Source organism: Vicugna pacos, chromosome 5 (genome assembly GCF_048564905.1).
Source record: "Vicugna pacos chromosome 5, VicPac4, whole genome shotgun sequence".
Classification (NCBI taxonomy): domain Eukaryota; kingdom Metazoa; phylum Chordata; class Mammalia; order Artiodactyla; family Camelidae; genus Vicugna; species Vicugna pacos.
The window spans coordinates 66,160,521-66,173,376 of NC_132991.1; the positions used below are offsets into that span (position 1 = coordinate 66,160,521).

Consider the following 12,856-nt stretch of genomic DNA (forward strand, 5'->3'; position numbering starts at 1 on the left):
AGTTCAGACTCTACGAAACTTACTGCTACATTTTCCACTATGTGAAGCACAGTAGCAAAAAGGAAGAATTAAAACACTTATCTTTGAGTCTGTACAAACTGGGCAGCTTGATGCCTGTCAGAAAGGGGCGTTTATACAAGTCATTCATTCATTCATTCAACAAATACTTTTTGCCCTTGCAGAGTGTCAGGTATGAGTTGGGGATCTTTATACAAAGGTACATGAGATGCTTCTCCTTACCCTTCGCTTTTGCTCCAGTCGGGTTTCCCTCTGCCTCTGGATCTTTGCACCTGCTGGCCCTCCTGTCTGACACACTCTCCCTCTCAACCTTCCCATTCATCAGACTCACCCTAGGATTTCAGCTCCTGTCGGTCATGATGCTCAGAGGCAGCTTCCCTGAGCCTCTTAGACACTCACAGCTCCCTAAACTTCACTTTATGGTTCCTGCCATGATTGTCACGACAGATTTGTGTGGTTATTTGATTCACCTATGTCTCCCTCTCTAGATTGTAAGTTCCCCGAAGGCAGGGACCATGTCTGTTATGTATCATTGCCTCCCGGCACCTAGCAAGGCACAGAGTAGGTGTTAACACAAAACACATTGATTATATGAATGAATGCATGCATATATTCTTCCCGTAAGAGCTGGTGGGAGACAGACAAGTAAGCACGTGAATTTCTATGTAAATAGCTATTAGTGAAGGGCTCTGGAAAGAGAGCAATTCTGCCACGAGGGAGCTTGAATTTGGGCCAGCTCCACAGCAGAATCATGCCTGAAGATGCGCTCCCAGCTTCTCTGCGGAGGGGAGGCATCTGCAAAGCTTTATGCTCACTGCTTTGTACAGCATAGATTCAGACAACCAAACAGAACTACTCCATCAGCTAGGATGTCAGAGTTCCCCACTCAAAATTCATTCAACCTAAATGTTCACTTTACACCTGGGCAAAGGAAGAAGTGCATGACCTTCCCAAGGTCACAGAGCTAGAGGCAGAACTGAGAACCCTGGGTGCCCAGCTCTGGGACCAGTATTCTCCCACCTCCTTAGCATGTCCAAGTCAAGGGGAGGGGAGCAGTGGTGGATTGCAAAAACCTCTAAAGGTTTCTTTGAACTCCCACAGGATTTAAAAAGTTGGTTGGAAATAGAAATGTCAATGCTCAAGGAAAGGTGAGTTGAGGGGGTAATGGGGGGTGGGGAGGCAAGGAAAGAAGGCAAATCCAGAAAGGCCGCCAGCCAGGGCCCTGGAGTCATGGCCCAGCCAGGGCAGTTATGCGCCAGGCTTGGCAAGGCGGCGGGGCTGCCAGCAGGCGCTCTGAGAGGCTGCACTTCAATTCCCAGCGGAGGCAGTCAGGGGCTTCGGGATGGAGATTTATTAGCGGAGCTGTGCTCCAAACCACGGCAACCTGGCTCTGCGACGGTTCTGAGAAGCCTGGGCAGCTATAGAGGTGGCAGCCTGCCCTTTGCAAACAGAACTGCCCCAGTTTCCAGGGGAAGTTTGTTTGAATCCGGGTAGAGGAGGGTCCACACCAGACCACGGCTGCCCAGGCCCGCTGGTTTGGTGAGGAGGGGCCCAGAACCGAGTGCCCCCAAGCCCACACCCTGGGGCTTTGCCCCTCTGCTAGTGGAGGGCTTTTCTGGGCGCCTCTGTGTACACATGGGTCTGGCTGACCCTCAGGCCAGGCAGGCTGGGGGTCCTCTGCTGAGACAGGGACCCTGCTGGTCTGATGCCACCAGGCAGAGGGAGGGATGAGGGGCGGCTCACCTGCGGCCAAGGGTCTCTTTCTCTTCAACACTTAGGAGCTGACTGTGACACCAACAGCGCCCCACCCCCCAACTGTCCTGGGTCTTCTGGCAAGGAAGAGAGCGGACGCAGGTGTCATTCTTTGAACAAGCTACAGACACAACTTGGCCCGTGGCTCCCTCGGAAGTTCCTCGGCCCATCTTCAGGGAGACCAGGGAAGGCGTGGCCTTCCACCAGGAGCTCCTCACAGGGTCACCTTGAAGAGCGAGGGATGAAGAGGACCAGCCTCGGCCTTGGCCTCGGTGGGTGGGGAGCAGGCTTGGGCCTTCTGAGAGGTGGGAAAACCAGGGCAAGCAGCGCCTCTGCCTCAGTCCTCAGGTTTCTTCGGACCCTCCCTTTTACTGGTGGGAATGGGCATTAAAGTTTCTGTGACACCCGCTCATGGAGGGAAGGAAGCACCGGGGACCCACACAGGTAGCATTTCCTGTTCTGATCGGCACCCCCTCATCTCACACCCTGTCCCCCGGGGAAATGTTTCCCTAGGAGTTTCGTTTAGCTCACCCCACGACTGGATCCTGAAGCCTGTGAGAACAGAAATAGGCATCTTTCCATGTCTTCTTCAAGCTCCCCTCCCCCCCGTCACCACCACCAACGTTGCTGGGGCAAAGGCGCCTCGGCGTCCAGATGGGTCCTGTTTCCCTCAAGGATGGGCCTGTTCCAACTTCATTTCACTGCCTCCCCTGAGGATTGTATAAACATTTCCAGAAGGATGCAGATAAGAAAAAAAAAAAAAGATCTTATGTAAACAGTGGATGGCTAGGGACCAGGAGATATTGGTTTATTAGGGCTTTAAAAATACCCACAAGCTCGACGAAGGGAAAGTAGAAATTTGCTTTCATTTTAACCTGTTATCGTCGCTAGGGTCAGTAAGACTGTAGAAGCCGGCATCTCAGGAGACACATGGTATCATAAAGATCACAAGAGAGGCCGAGAAGGAAGCTGCAGAGATACCATGGGGTGATCTTACTGAACAATGAGGAATGGGGTTGGGGGTGCACTTGGGGGCTGCTTTTTCTATAAGTTAAGGAAGACCAAGGAGTGATGCAGGTTAGACAGCACCTCCTCACTGTACCTTAAAGAATCTTAACCTGGCTCCCCAGCCTCGATACCTTTCCCTGCTGTTTTCATGCCTTCATTGCCCTGCTTTGTGGTCCTAGGAACACAGCAAACTCTTTCCCACAGCAGGATGCTGTTCTATATGCTGTTTTTTCAGTTTGGAAAGCTTGCCCAGGTACTTTGCTTAGCCGACTCCTTATCTTTTCAGGTTTTAGCTTGAATATCACCTCCTCAGGGAAGCCTTCCCTGATCAATCCTTTAGAGGGAGTGGCCTTGGTAATTCTTTTTTAAAAAAAGCTTCTGAGAGATATATTGTATTATATCAGATTCATTAGGTTTCATGATAAGTGTTGTTGACTATACAACGGATAAGTTGTAGTCAATATAATTAACCCAAATCCCATGTTTTGCAAATATGAACTCAAGTTACACAAATATTATACCTTTAATATCTAGTAATTCTCTATTAGAGCTACCTGTTTATCACCTTCATTGAGTTTACCATAACCAATCCTCCTCTTCAGTGTTTGACTGTTTGCTTTCCGTTCACTTCACTGGAGCATAAGCTCCAAAAGCTTACAAAATCAGGACGTGCTAAAAAACATTTCTTGGATAAAACTGAACCAAATGCGAACAGAGGTTCAGGATTGGGGCAAATTCATCTCCAATTCACAGCTTCAAGTTTCTCATTTGCGTGTGTGTCGTGGTGCAGGGAGGTGGGGAGGAAGTTCATAGTAAGGGTTTTCCTTCCTCCTTCCCTGGAAACTTGTGCTATTTAGGAATGTCCTTGACCTCCTTTAGCTTTCTCTAGCCAAAGTCTAGTTTGTCTTGAATCCGATAACCTACAGGTGAAAAATCCCTAATCACTTTGGGAAGCCAGGCTACTTTGCCTTTCTGCGAGACCGGAGGTTCTGAAACTTGAAAGTGCATTGGAACCGCCCGGAAGGGCTTGTTAAAATGCAAATCCCTAGGCCCTCCTCCCAGAATTTTTGATTCCGTAGATGCCAGGTGGAGACGGAGATAGTACACCCCTGACAAGTTCCCAAGTGAGGCTAGTGTTGCTGGTCCAGGGACCACACTTTGAGAAGCACTCTTAGAGACCTTGAAATCACCAGAGATATTGACAAGCAAATGTTTGAGCAGGAAGGAAGCAACAACGAGTCACAAGTTGCAAGGGACTGGTGATGTCCCTGGAGAAGGACTCTTTGTTGAGATCACAGTCTCAGAAATCTACCAGGTAAGTCTTCAAGTTAAAGTAGCCCACCTGGCCAGGTAGCCCGTTACCCATCTCATCATATTTTCGTTTGCTAAAAAGCCAGGTAGCTGTTCTACCTACTAACTTCACATAAAAGTGTTGAGAAACATTGTCCCAAGAAAATGACCAACCATCTTGATTTGGCTGGCATTGAAGAGTTTCCCAGGACACGAGACTTCCAGTGCTAAAACCCAGGTACGTCTCAGGCAAACTGGGATGATCTGGTCACCCTGAACCCAAGTCTCTTTGTCTCCAACAAAGAACATGCAGAAAAATATCTCTGGTATAATGTTTATTTAAATAGTAATCTTAAAAAGGCTTTATACAAATCATATAAACACAGTTTGACATTGTTGTTTATTTTTACATTGAAGAATCACAGTAAAAGCTCTCAAGTTCCCTTGATCTGGCTCAGCCAGCGAATGGTCAAATACCTTTAACTGAAACCCTTGGAAACGTTAACCTTCTGCGTGACAGTTTAACTTCTTCCCTTGTGTTCTCGCCATTCATGCTCATTCCTCGGACCCGTATCCCTGTCCACTCCCCATCCCCACCTAAGAGAGGAAGCAGCCCTGGGGCCCCTGTTGATTACCTAGCCCGGGAGAGCGTGGAGGTAATGTGTCATTCATTACGAGGCGAAAACGGAGATCAATACTGTTGAGTTGGGTTTCCCAAAGGGAATGACTCAAGGAGACGGGTCAGCTAGCCTACCTACAGATAACAAATGCACTGGGGTGTCCCCTGGCTAGGTTATGATTGGACCCCGCTGTCTTTCTTACAGCAGACCAGCCTCCAGTGCTGGGGAGGTATCTACGTGTAGCCCTGGATGGCCTGCTTCTGTTCATCCGTCCGAGCCTACTCAGGGCCTCAAACCAACCAGTGGTGACCAGGGATACAGGACTGTTAAAGGGATGCAGGTTGAGTTGTATGTAACTTAGAGGTGAACTGCAAGCCCTTGGAGGCAGGGCTGGTCTTTGGGGAGTGGTAAAATAGCCCATGGGACATGAGAAAGCCAGGACCCCAAGGGTCGGCTTTTGAACTCTCTTTTTCTGCAGGCGAACTCTGGAAACCCTTGGACTTGCTAGCTTCCTGAACACTGAGCTACACGGGAAGGCGAAGAGGAAGATGGGTTAATCAAGAACTTGCTTCTGCTGCATGCCCAGCTCAGGGGGGCCAGAAGCTAAGCCTTTGGGCTTGACAGCTTTGCTTTTCACCTCTAACTACCACTGTGCCAACGAGTGCCGAGATCAGCAGTGACACTCGGGCCCTAGGTCAAAGTCACAACACCACTGAGTCCCACGTGACCATTCACATACACAGTAGCTACAGAGAACTCAAAGGTGGGCAAAGACATACACACATATGAATAAATAGCTGTCGGTATGAACTCTCCCTCTCTGCATACAAAACACTGTGACATTACCACTTGAACTAGCATTTCCATAAGTTAACGTTTTAAGGAACCGGCCAGTCCCATTCACCCCTCCCCTTTCACCTGGGTCTGAGACAAATGAAATTATGGGTGACCATAGCAGCAAAAATGGTCTGACAGCTTACCGCTGATAAGCACAGGCTGGGCATACCGGTCGGGTTCCCAGTGTATTTCCAGCACACAGGCAATCCTTGGGTGTCACTGTAAAATCAAGATTTGGATCTGGACGCGGACAATCTCCTTCACACAGTTTCATGATAGTCCTAAGGCCTCCCCTTCCACAGTAGCTGAGCGTCGTGTTGGGCGAGGACGACCACTGAGTGGCAAGGCTTTACTCCATTAGAACGATCAGCGGTGAGGGGGCAACTGGACGTGGAACCGTGGGGTTAGGGAAGAGGAACGCCTTAACTTGTATGATAGTCACTGATTTCTACATAGAAGGAAAATACATCTTTTTCTTCATTTTTTTCCAAGGCACTTAATAAAAAAATACATAAATTGGTGTGTGTGTGTGTGTGTGTGTGACAACATAGGTCTCTCTGAGGTTGAAGCAGTGTTAGCGTTTTGGTCCCTAGTGCTTGCAGACTTCTGGTTAGAATCAGCTCACGTACATCCTAGTTCTGATGCTTCTGAAAGGCTGACAAGGAGGCTGGAACCCTAAGGAGAAGTCAGTGTTTTCTAGCCTATCAGAGAGAGAGTAATTTCTCAGAATGTCTCTTACAGTCTGCTCATGATCATGTGATTCTGATCACATGATTACAGAGGATGGCCTTCTTTTTCTGTCTCCACCATTCTCCTGGTCCAGTGGTCACCAGTTAGTCTCACTGATGGAGAAAACATACTAATAGCCTGTATTTCCCCAGCCCCATTTCGGAGACTGTCGAACAATGTCGTTTCCTGGGGCTTGGAGACCTGATACATGTGCGTGTGTGCATGTGTGTACGTGTATGTTTTAGAGGAACAAGGAGGAGGGAAAAGAAAAAGCCAAACCACCACCGGAGGCCCCACAAAGTAGCCTCACAGCCACAAATTCTAGATCGAACGAATGGCTCCTATTCACAAAGCACGTTAAGGCTCGTCCGCTTCTTACGTGGAGGCGCTCCTACGGATTCTGATGTGTGAAGTTTCCTTTCTGGTTTGTTTTACATCGCATGTAAGAAAGAGCTATTCGTGCTGACCCTAAAATGGCAATTTTCCCCTGGATAAAAAAAGTTAAAGGCAACAACATCCTACTGAAATGCTGGGACTGGAAACGGCAGCTTGTCAAGTTGGCTGGCGGGACCCACAGCCTGCAAATCCCGTAAGTCACACGACGATCAGAGGACAGGATAAACTGGACGGCTTTTGGGTGGAGTTTTTTTCTTCCAAAGATGGAAAGTCTGAAAAGACCCTTTGCTTTCCAAATGTTGATTAGAAAGAGAAAGTGGAGAATATTGATCACCGCTCTGTACTGGAAAGATCATTCTCTTGAGTTGCTCACAGACCAAAGAAATAAAATGTAATAATAACAAAGTCACAAACAAAAGAGAACTGTGACCCCAAAGAGATGAGCTCCCGTCTTTGTCCCAGCAACGACTCAGCCATGCGGTCCTAGGTGGGTCATAACCCCCTGCACGGCTGCATCTGCCCTCCTCCCTCGACTCGCCTGTCTGTTCTGTCCACACCTTCGGTATTCTGGATCGGTTTGATCGAGATTATGGCCTTCAGTTTCCAAAGGGAAAAACAAAACAAAAAACAACAACAACAACAAAAAAAACCACGGTAATCTTGACTAGCCCCTCTTGCTGGAATGAAATGTGACTTGGGTGCAGTGCGTCAGGCCTCCGAGCAGCACTTCTGGTGGTTCATCTTGACCTTGTGCTTGAGGCCATCGTAAAGCTCGAAGTTGTAGTTCTCCAGCGTGGTACAGCTGCGGGAGCTCAGGCCCGAGTAGGAGCAGGTGCAGTAGAGCAGAAGCCCCGCGCACGTGGCCCCCAGCAGCACGCCCAGCGAGCTCATGGCAATGATGGTGATGAGGATGGGGTCAAGTGTGTAGAGCCAGCTCTTTTCTTTGTCGGCCAGAGGGGCACCAGACCCAGAGGTTGGGGAAGAAGAGTTGCTCCAGTCCACCTCGTAGTCATCTAGGACATAAAGGATGTGACAGATTGCAGACACTGCTTCCTGCGGGGTGAAGTAACAGAGGCTCCCCAGCCCAGTTCAGATGTCCTTCAGAGCCCAGGGCTGAGCAGTAGGCCTCTGGAACTACACCGCCTGGCTTCAGAGCCCAGCCCTGCCTCATCCCTAGCTGTGTAACCTTGGGTAAGTTACTTAACTTCTCTTTGCCTCAGTTCTCTCATCTGTGAAATGATGATACTGATAAAATCTACCTTACCGGTTGTTAGGCAGTTTAAATGAATTAATATTTGTAAAGTGCTTGGTGTCCAGCACAATGTAAGCATAGTCTAAATATTTAATACTTAAATCATTTGATTCATATCAGGTAAGCTCAGATTTTCACAGAAACTTCAGGGTGCCTTCGAAGCACCTAGGATGGCTTTGTGTTCCAGGCACCCTTCTTTCTTTGCCTCCTCACCCCTCACTTCCAGCTGCTTTAGGTTAAATCAAAGGACAGGCTGAGACTATTTTGATGTGATGAATATCCCAATTTAGCGCTCCTAGCCCTCCAAGCAGCAGATTATTTTTGAGCCACTAGACCTCACTTGGTATAAATCTTACCTCACTGCTATGGACTAAAGTATGTTCCCTCCCCACCCCTGACTCAGTTGAATTCTAACCCCTAGCACCTCAGAATGTGACCCTATTTGGAGATCAGGTCTTTATGGAGGTAAACAAGTTAAAATGAGTTCCTCAGGGTGGGCCCTCATCCAGCATGACTGGTGTCTTTATTAAAAAGGGGAAACTGAAAGACAGACACAGGTAGGAGAATGCCACGCAGACATGGAGAAGACCGTCTACAAGCCAAGGAGAAAGGCTTGGGACAGATCTTTCCCTCCCGGCCCTCAGAAGGAACCAGCTCTGTTGACACCTTGATCTTGGACTTCCAGCCTCCAGAACAGGAGAAAATAGAAGTCTGTTATCTAAACCACCCAGTCCCTGGTACTTTGTTACGCAGCCCCAGCAAACTAATACAATTATATTTCTATGGTGTGGCCAAGGCACGGCCACACCCATGTCTGATTTTATGGGATTTCCTAACAATCCCATGCAGAAGGCAGGGTGATAATATAAAATTAAAAACTAGATGAGGAAACTGAGGCTTTAAGACTCTTTCTGCCCCGTCCCAGGGCTTCTGCCGCTCCATCTATCGCCGCCTCTCTGTGGGGGCCGTGTGCGCAGGCAGCTCTGCCCATAAAAGGAGCGTTAGACTGGGCTTGGCGGGGAGCGCCTGCATCCAGTTAACAAGGTGCTGTTTGGGTTCGTCGCTCTGTTTCTATAACTACACTTGAAGTGTTTGATTAAGGTCAGGTTAAAAGCAGCTGCTCTATAAACTGCTCTTCTCAAACACATCAATCTTGGTCTAAAGCTGTTCTTTGAGGGGAACCTTGGTGATCTCTCTTGGAGATCAGCTCTGGCACTCAGGGACACCCAGAGAGACCTGGGCTGCTCTGAGTCCAGGGAAGAAACTACATCTGCATGTTTGCTCAGTGGGCCTCCCAGTAGGGACTCCCACTTCAGTCTCTTGAAGTACGGGAATTTGAAGTGGGAAAATAGAGCCTGGAATAAATATGAAAATATGGGGTGGGCAGTGTGGATGAGAAACCTAAATCCTGCAACAAGCCCCAGCTTGGAGTCTTGGGTAGTGTGAAAAAGGTTCTTGCAAGCCAGGGGCCTGGAAACCACAGCAGCCTGAGGGAATATTCACGGTTATGCTCATTCACCCAGCCCTTTTGGGAAGGAGGTCAGTGGGTTCTAGCAGTGACATGTATAGAGGAGGCTGACTTTCACTTCAAAAGGGTTTATTCAGATTTGAAGTCCATCAGTGTCAAAAGTTGCCCAAAGTGGGAGACCTGTTTCAGATTAGGCAGAGGGAACTCAATAAATTTCTAAATCTCTAAATTTGACCTTGACAGAGCGATTGATGGTTTCTTCTTTCCTCTCTGGATTCTTGTCACTTTTATTTCTGACTGATAGTTCTAAATTCTGGCCCTCCAATACCCTGTGCATTATTTTTGTTGATGCCTTTATAGCCAGACTCAAATTTCCTGATTATCTGCTAAATCACAGCAAAACTCACCATCAATTTCATCCTCGTAGCCCTCTCTCCCATGTATTTCTGGGATGTCCACTGTAAGGAAAAAGAAAACATAAAAGTTGAGTTATAACAAGTTCTATGCCATGTAAAAGGCAGAGACACAACCTTTCTGAGAATGATTCCCAGCACCGTGGGCAGCTAAAGAATCTTCTGGATCGTTTAGTATGTACATTCCTAGAGACTTTCCCCTTCAAATAATTGGTCTTTATTTGCAACAGCAACCAGAAGAACAGAAACAATAAGAAAGATCTTTAGTGCCGAGTAAACTCTCACTTGTGTCTTTATAATGACTGTTGTTTATTACCAATATAGGTCTGAATTTTATCGAAGGCAACTTCAACAGCCTCTCACGCCCTGTCAGTTGCCAGGACTGTGAGTTCTTTCAGTCTAACATCCTGCCTTCCTCAGATGCATGCATCTGTGTGGACACAAAGTACAAGAGTCCTTCTCCTTTGGGTTTCAAATAAATGGATGGTATTTAAGGAAGTCAGGTTTCATCATTACATGTTTTAATGTAGAAGCAGAACTCGAAAGAACATTAAAACGCCTGTCCACCTCCACATATCCATGCTAAGGTCTCCTCTCTTTCCTTCCCATTCTGTTTTTCCCGTTGGCTTTCTTCACTGTTTAGAATAGATCAAACATGAGCATCCAGTCTGACTAGCCCAGGCTTGAACAGAGATAAGTTAATTCACTCTGAATTTTTCTTCAGTATTATCACTGTCTAACTTCTTTTTTTATGATAATTTTTTGGGGGGAGGGGTAATCCAGGTTTCTATTCACTATGCTGTCCATCTTATAGAAATCAGAGCCAATGGAAATTACCTGTCTAAAATGGTAAAACATTAAAAAAGAGAATCAAATATAGAGTGGGGTCTTATCATTTTTCCTACCTCACAAGTTAGTGATGCCTGTCCTGGCTGGGAGCCCAAGATGGTCCCGGTGAACATATGTGGCCTCTAGGAATTTCATTTGACCCAAAGTCAGGTGAACTACTTTGATGTCAACACTATAAACTGATACCCAAAAATCAAGCCTTAAAACAAACCCAAACTCCCAAATGGCTAAAAGATTACACAAGAGAGAAAAAAAGAACTTCAGACCAGCCTGAACTTCTCCCTCATTGGCACAACGTCTCAGGGAAGAGCTACTTGACCATGACCTGAACTGAGGCTCGATCTATCACTGCCACACTTGAATTTCAGTCTTTTTCTGGAGGCAGTGGTTTTCATCATGTTAGAAGTCTTCCTTTGTAGCACAGGGAAATATATACAAGATCTTATGGTAGCTCACAGAGAAAGGAATGTGACAATGAATATATATATATGTTCACGTATAACTGAAAAATTGTGCTCTACACTGGAATTTGACACAACATTGTTAAATGATTATAAATCAATAAAAAATGTTAAAAAAAAAAGAAGTCTTCCTCATTCCTGGCCAAAGAGCTAAAAGCCCATTCTTACACTCTTGGCCACCAGTAAGGGATGCAGAAAATACCTTTGCCAAGACCCCAGTTGAAAGGATGGACACCATGCGGCACCCATCCTCCACAAGGCCAGCCTGTCCCTGGCATGTTTATAGAACAGCAGCCGGCACCTGCAGGCCACGCCAGCCTCCCCACCTCAATGCCCATCCCCTGCATTACTCCCCAGGCCTCTACCACGCAGGCTGTGAACAAGAAGCAACAAGAGGCAGTGGTGTCTGTCATAGGGATCCAATCAGGCTTGTGGAAATCAACCCAAAGCCTTTTTTTAACCTTATGATAAAACAAACATGGAAGAAAGCCATCACCTTTCCAACAATTAATCATTTTGACGGGATGCTCATATGTCTTAACACCTTCACAGTTAAAGGACGCAGCACACTGGATGAGACTATGTGAATCAGCCCAGGAAGAAAACTGCGGGGCTCCTGCCAGTGACTTTTGGGCCAAATCCTGTTCTTGCTTTTAGGGATTCAGCCTCTGCCAAGGATGTGACAAAGTCTTGGAGGCTAGAATGGCATCTTGCGCCATCTCATACCCTCAAGGAAGAAGTCTTTAGGACGCTATTGATCACAGGCTGGAAAGGAGTGGATGTGGCATTGATCTTGGAAGAAAAAGGGTAAAAGGATGGTAATGACGATGAGAACATTTTGTCCCCGGAGATCACGGCCTCTTGTCTCTGCAGGCAGAGGACTGGATGAGATGACCTCCCATGAACGGGTCCATTTTCAAGGTTCTATGAAAGTAATTGCCCAGATGTGGCTGAGATTCCTGCACCTGGAAGATCAAAGGCTACTTCAGGTGAAGAACCCTTTAGAGACTTGACTTGGCTTTTTGCATAATCACCACTCGCAGGAGTTTGGGTGAGTGGGAAGGGGTCGAGAAAAGGATAAGTTAATCAACATTTTCAAAAGCGCATCTGTTCATGAAGCCTTAAAGAAAGAATGACACCCTGGGGAAAACCCCAGTAAAGGGAACATTTGTACAAAAAGCAATTTACTTTGATAGCAATTTTCTCTAGTCCCCTTGCTAATATTCTTGATATCTGTGTTTGATGAAGAGCTTTCTTTCTCAAAAGCCTCTTTGCCCTTCATGAGCCACTTTACTTTTTTGTTGAGCCCGGGAGGTAAACTTCAGCCTGTTTCCACAGGATGCTGGCAGGGAGTGTGGGGGTCCACTGGGTCCCTGTCGTTCAAAGAAGAGAGGGAGGAGGAAGAGAAGGGAGAGGGGAGGATGGAGACGCAGCTGGGGAAGTGAGGCAGGTGGCAAAGAATGTGGAGACCAGGGACCTGGAATTAATTTTTTTAAATAAGTTAAAACTCGGAGAGGACCTTCCAGGACTCTGTTTCAGTGGGTGGTATGTTTGTGTGAGACGGATGGGGGAGACTGGAACAGGCCACACCTTTAGGAGAACACAGGTCAGGAATGGAACTTACCACCCACACGACTTCCACTTTCAACCTTTGTGCTCATGTGACCCTATTTCCTTCTGGCCCCTGTGTGGATTCAGTCTCTGGCCATCCTGATTCCAAACCTGAATTCTGACCCTCAGCACTGTATTAAGGTTAGAGGAGA

The 12,856-nt window shown here is 47.1% G+C and overlaps 1 protein-coding gene across 3 annotated transcripts in view; it reads right to left on the reverse strand.

Moving 5' to 3' along the window:
• Positions 1-4,386: 4,386 nt before the first annotated feature.
• The window catches only part of NRP2 (neuropilin 2), a 111,759-nt gene continuing 103,289 nt past the window's right edge, over positions 4,387-12,856 (reverse strand). For all 3 annotated transcript variants that reach the window (XM_072961403.1, XM_072961402.1, XM_072961405.1), the window contains 2 exons: positions 9,778-9,828; positions 4,387-7,663 (listed from right to left, as the gene is read on the reverse strand). In XM_072961403.1, the coding sequence (XP_072817504.1) occupies positions 7,359-7,663; positions 9,778-9,828 (356 nt within the window). In that variant the 3' untranslated portion in view covers positions 4,387-7,358. The remainder of the gene's footprint in view (positions 7,664-9,777; positions 9,829-12,856) is intronic.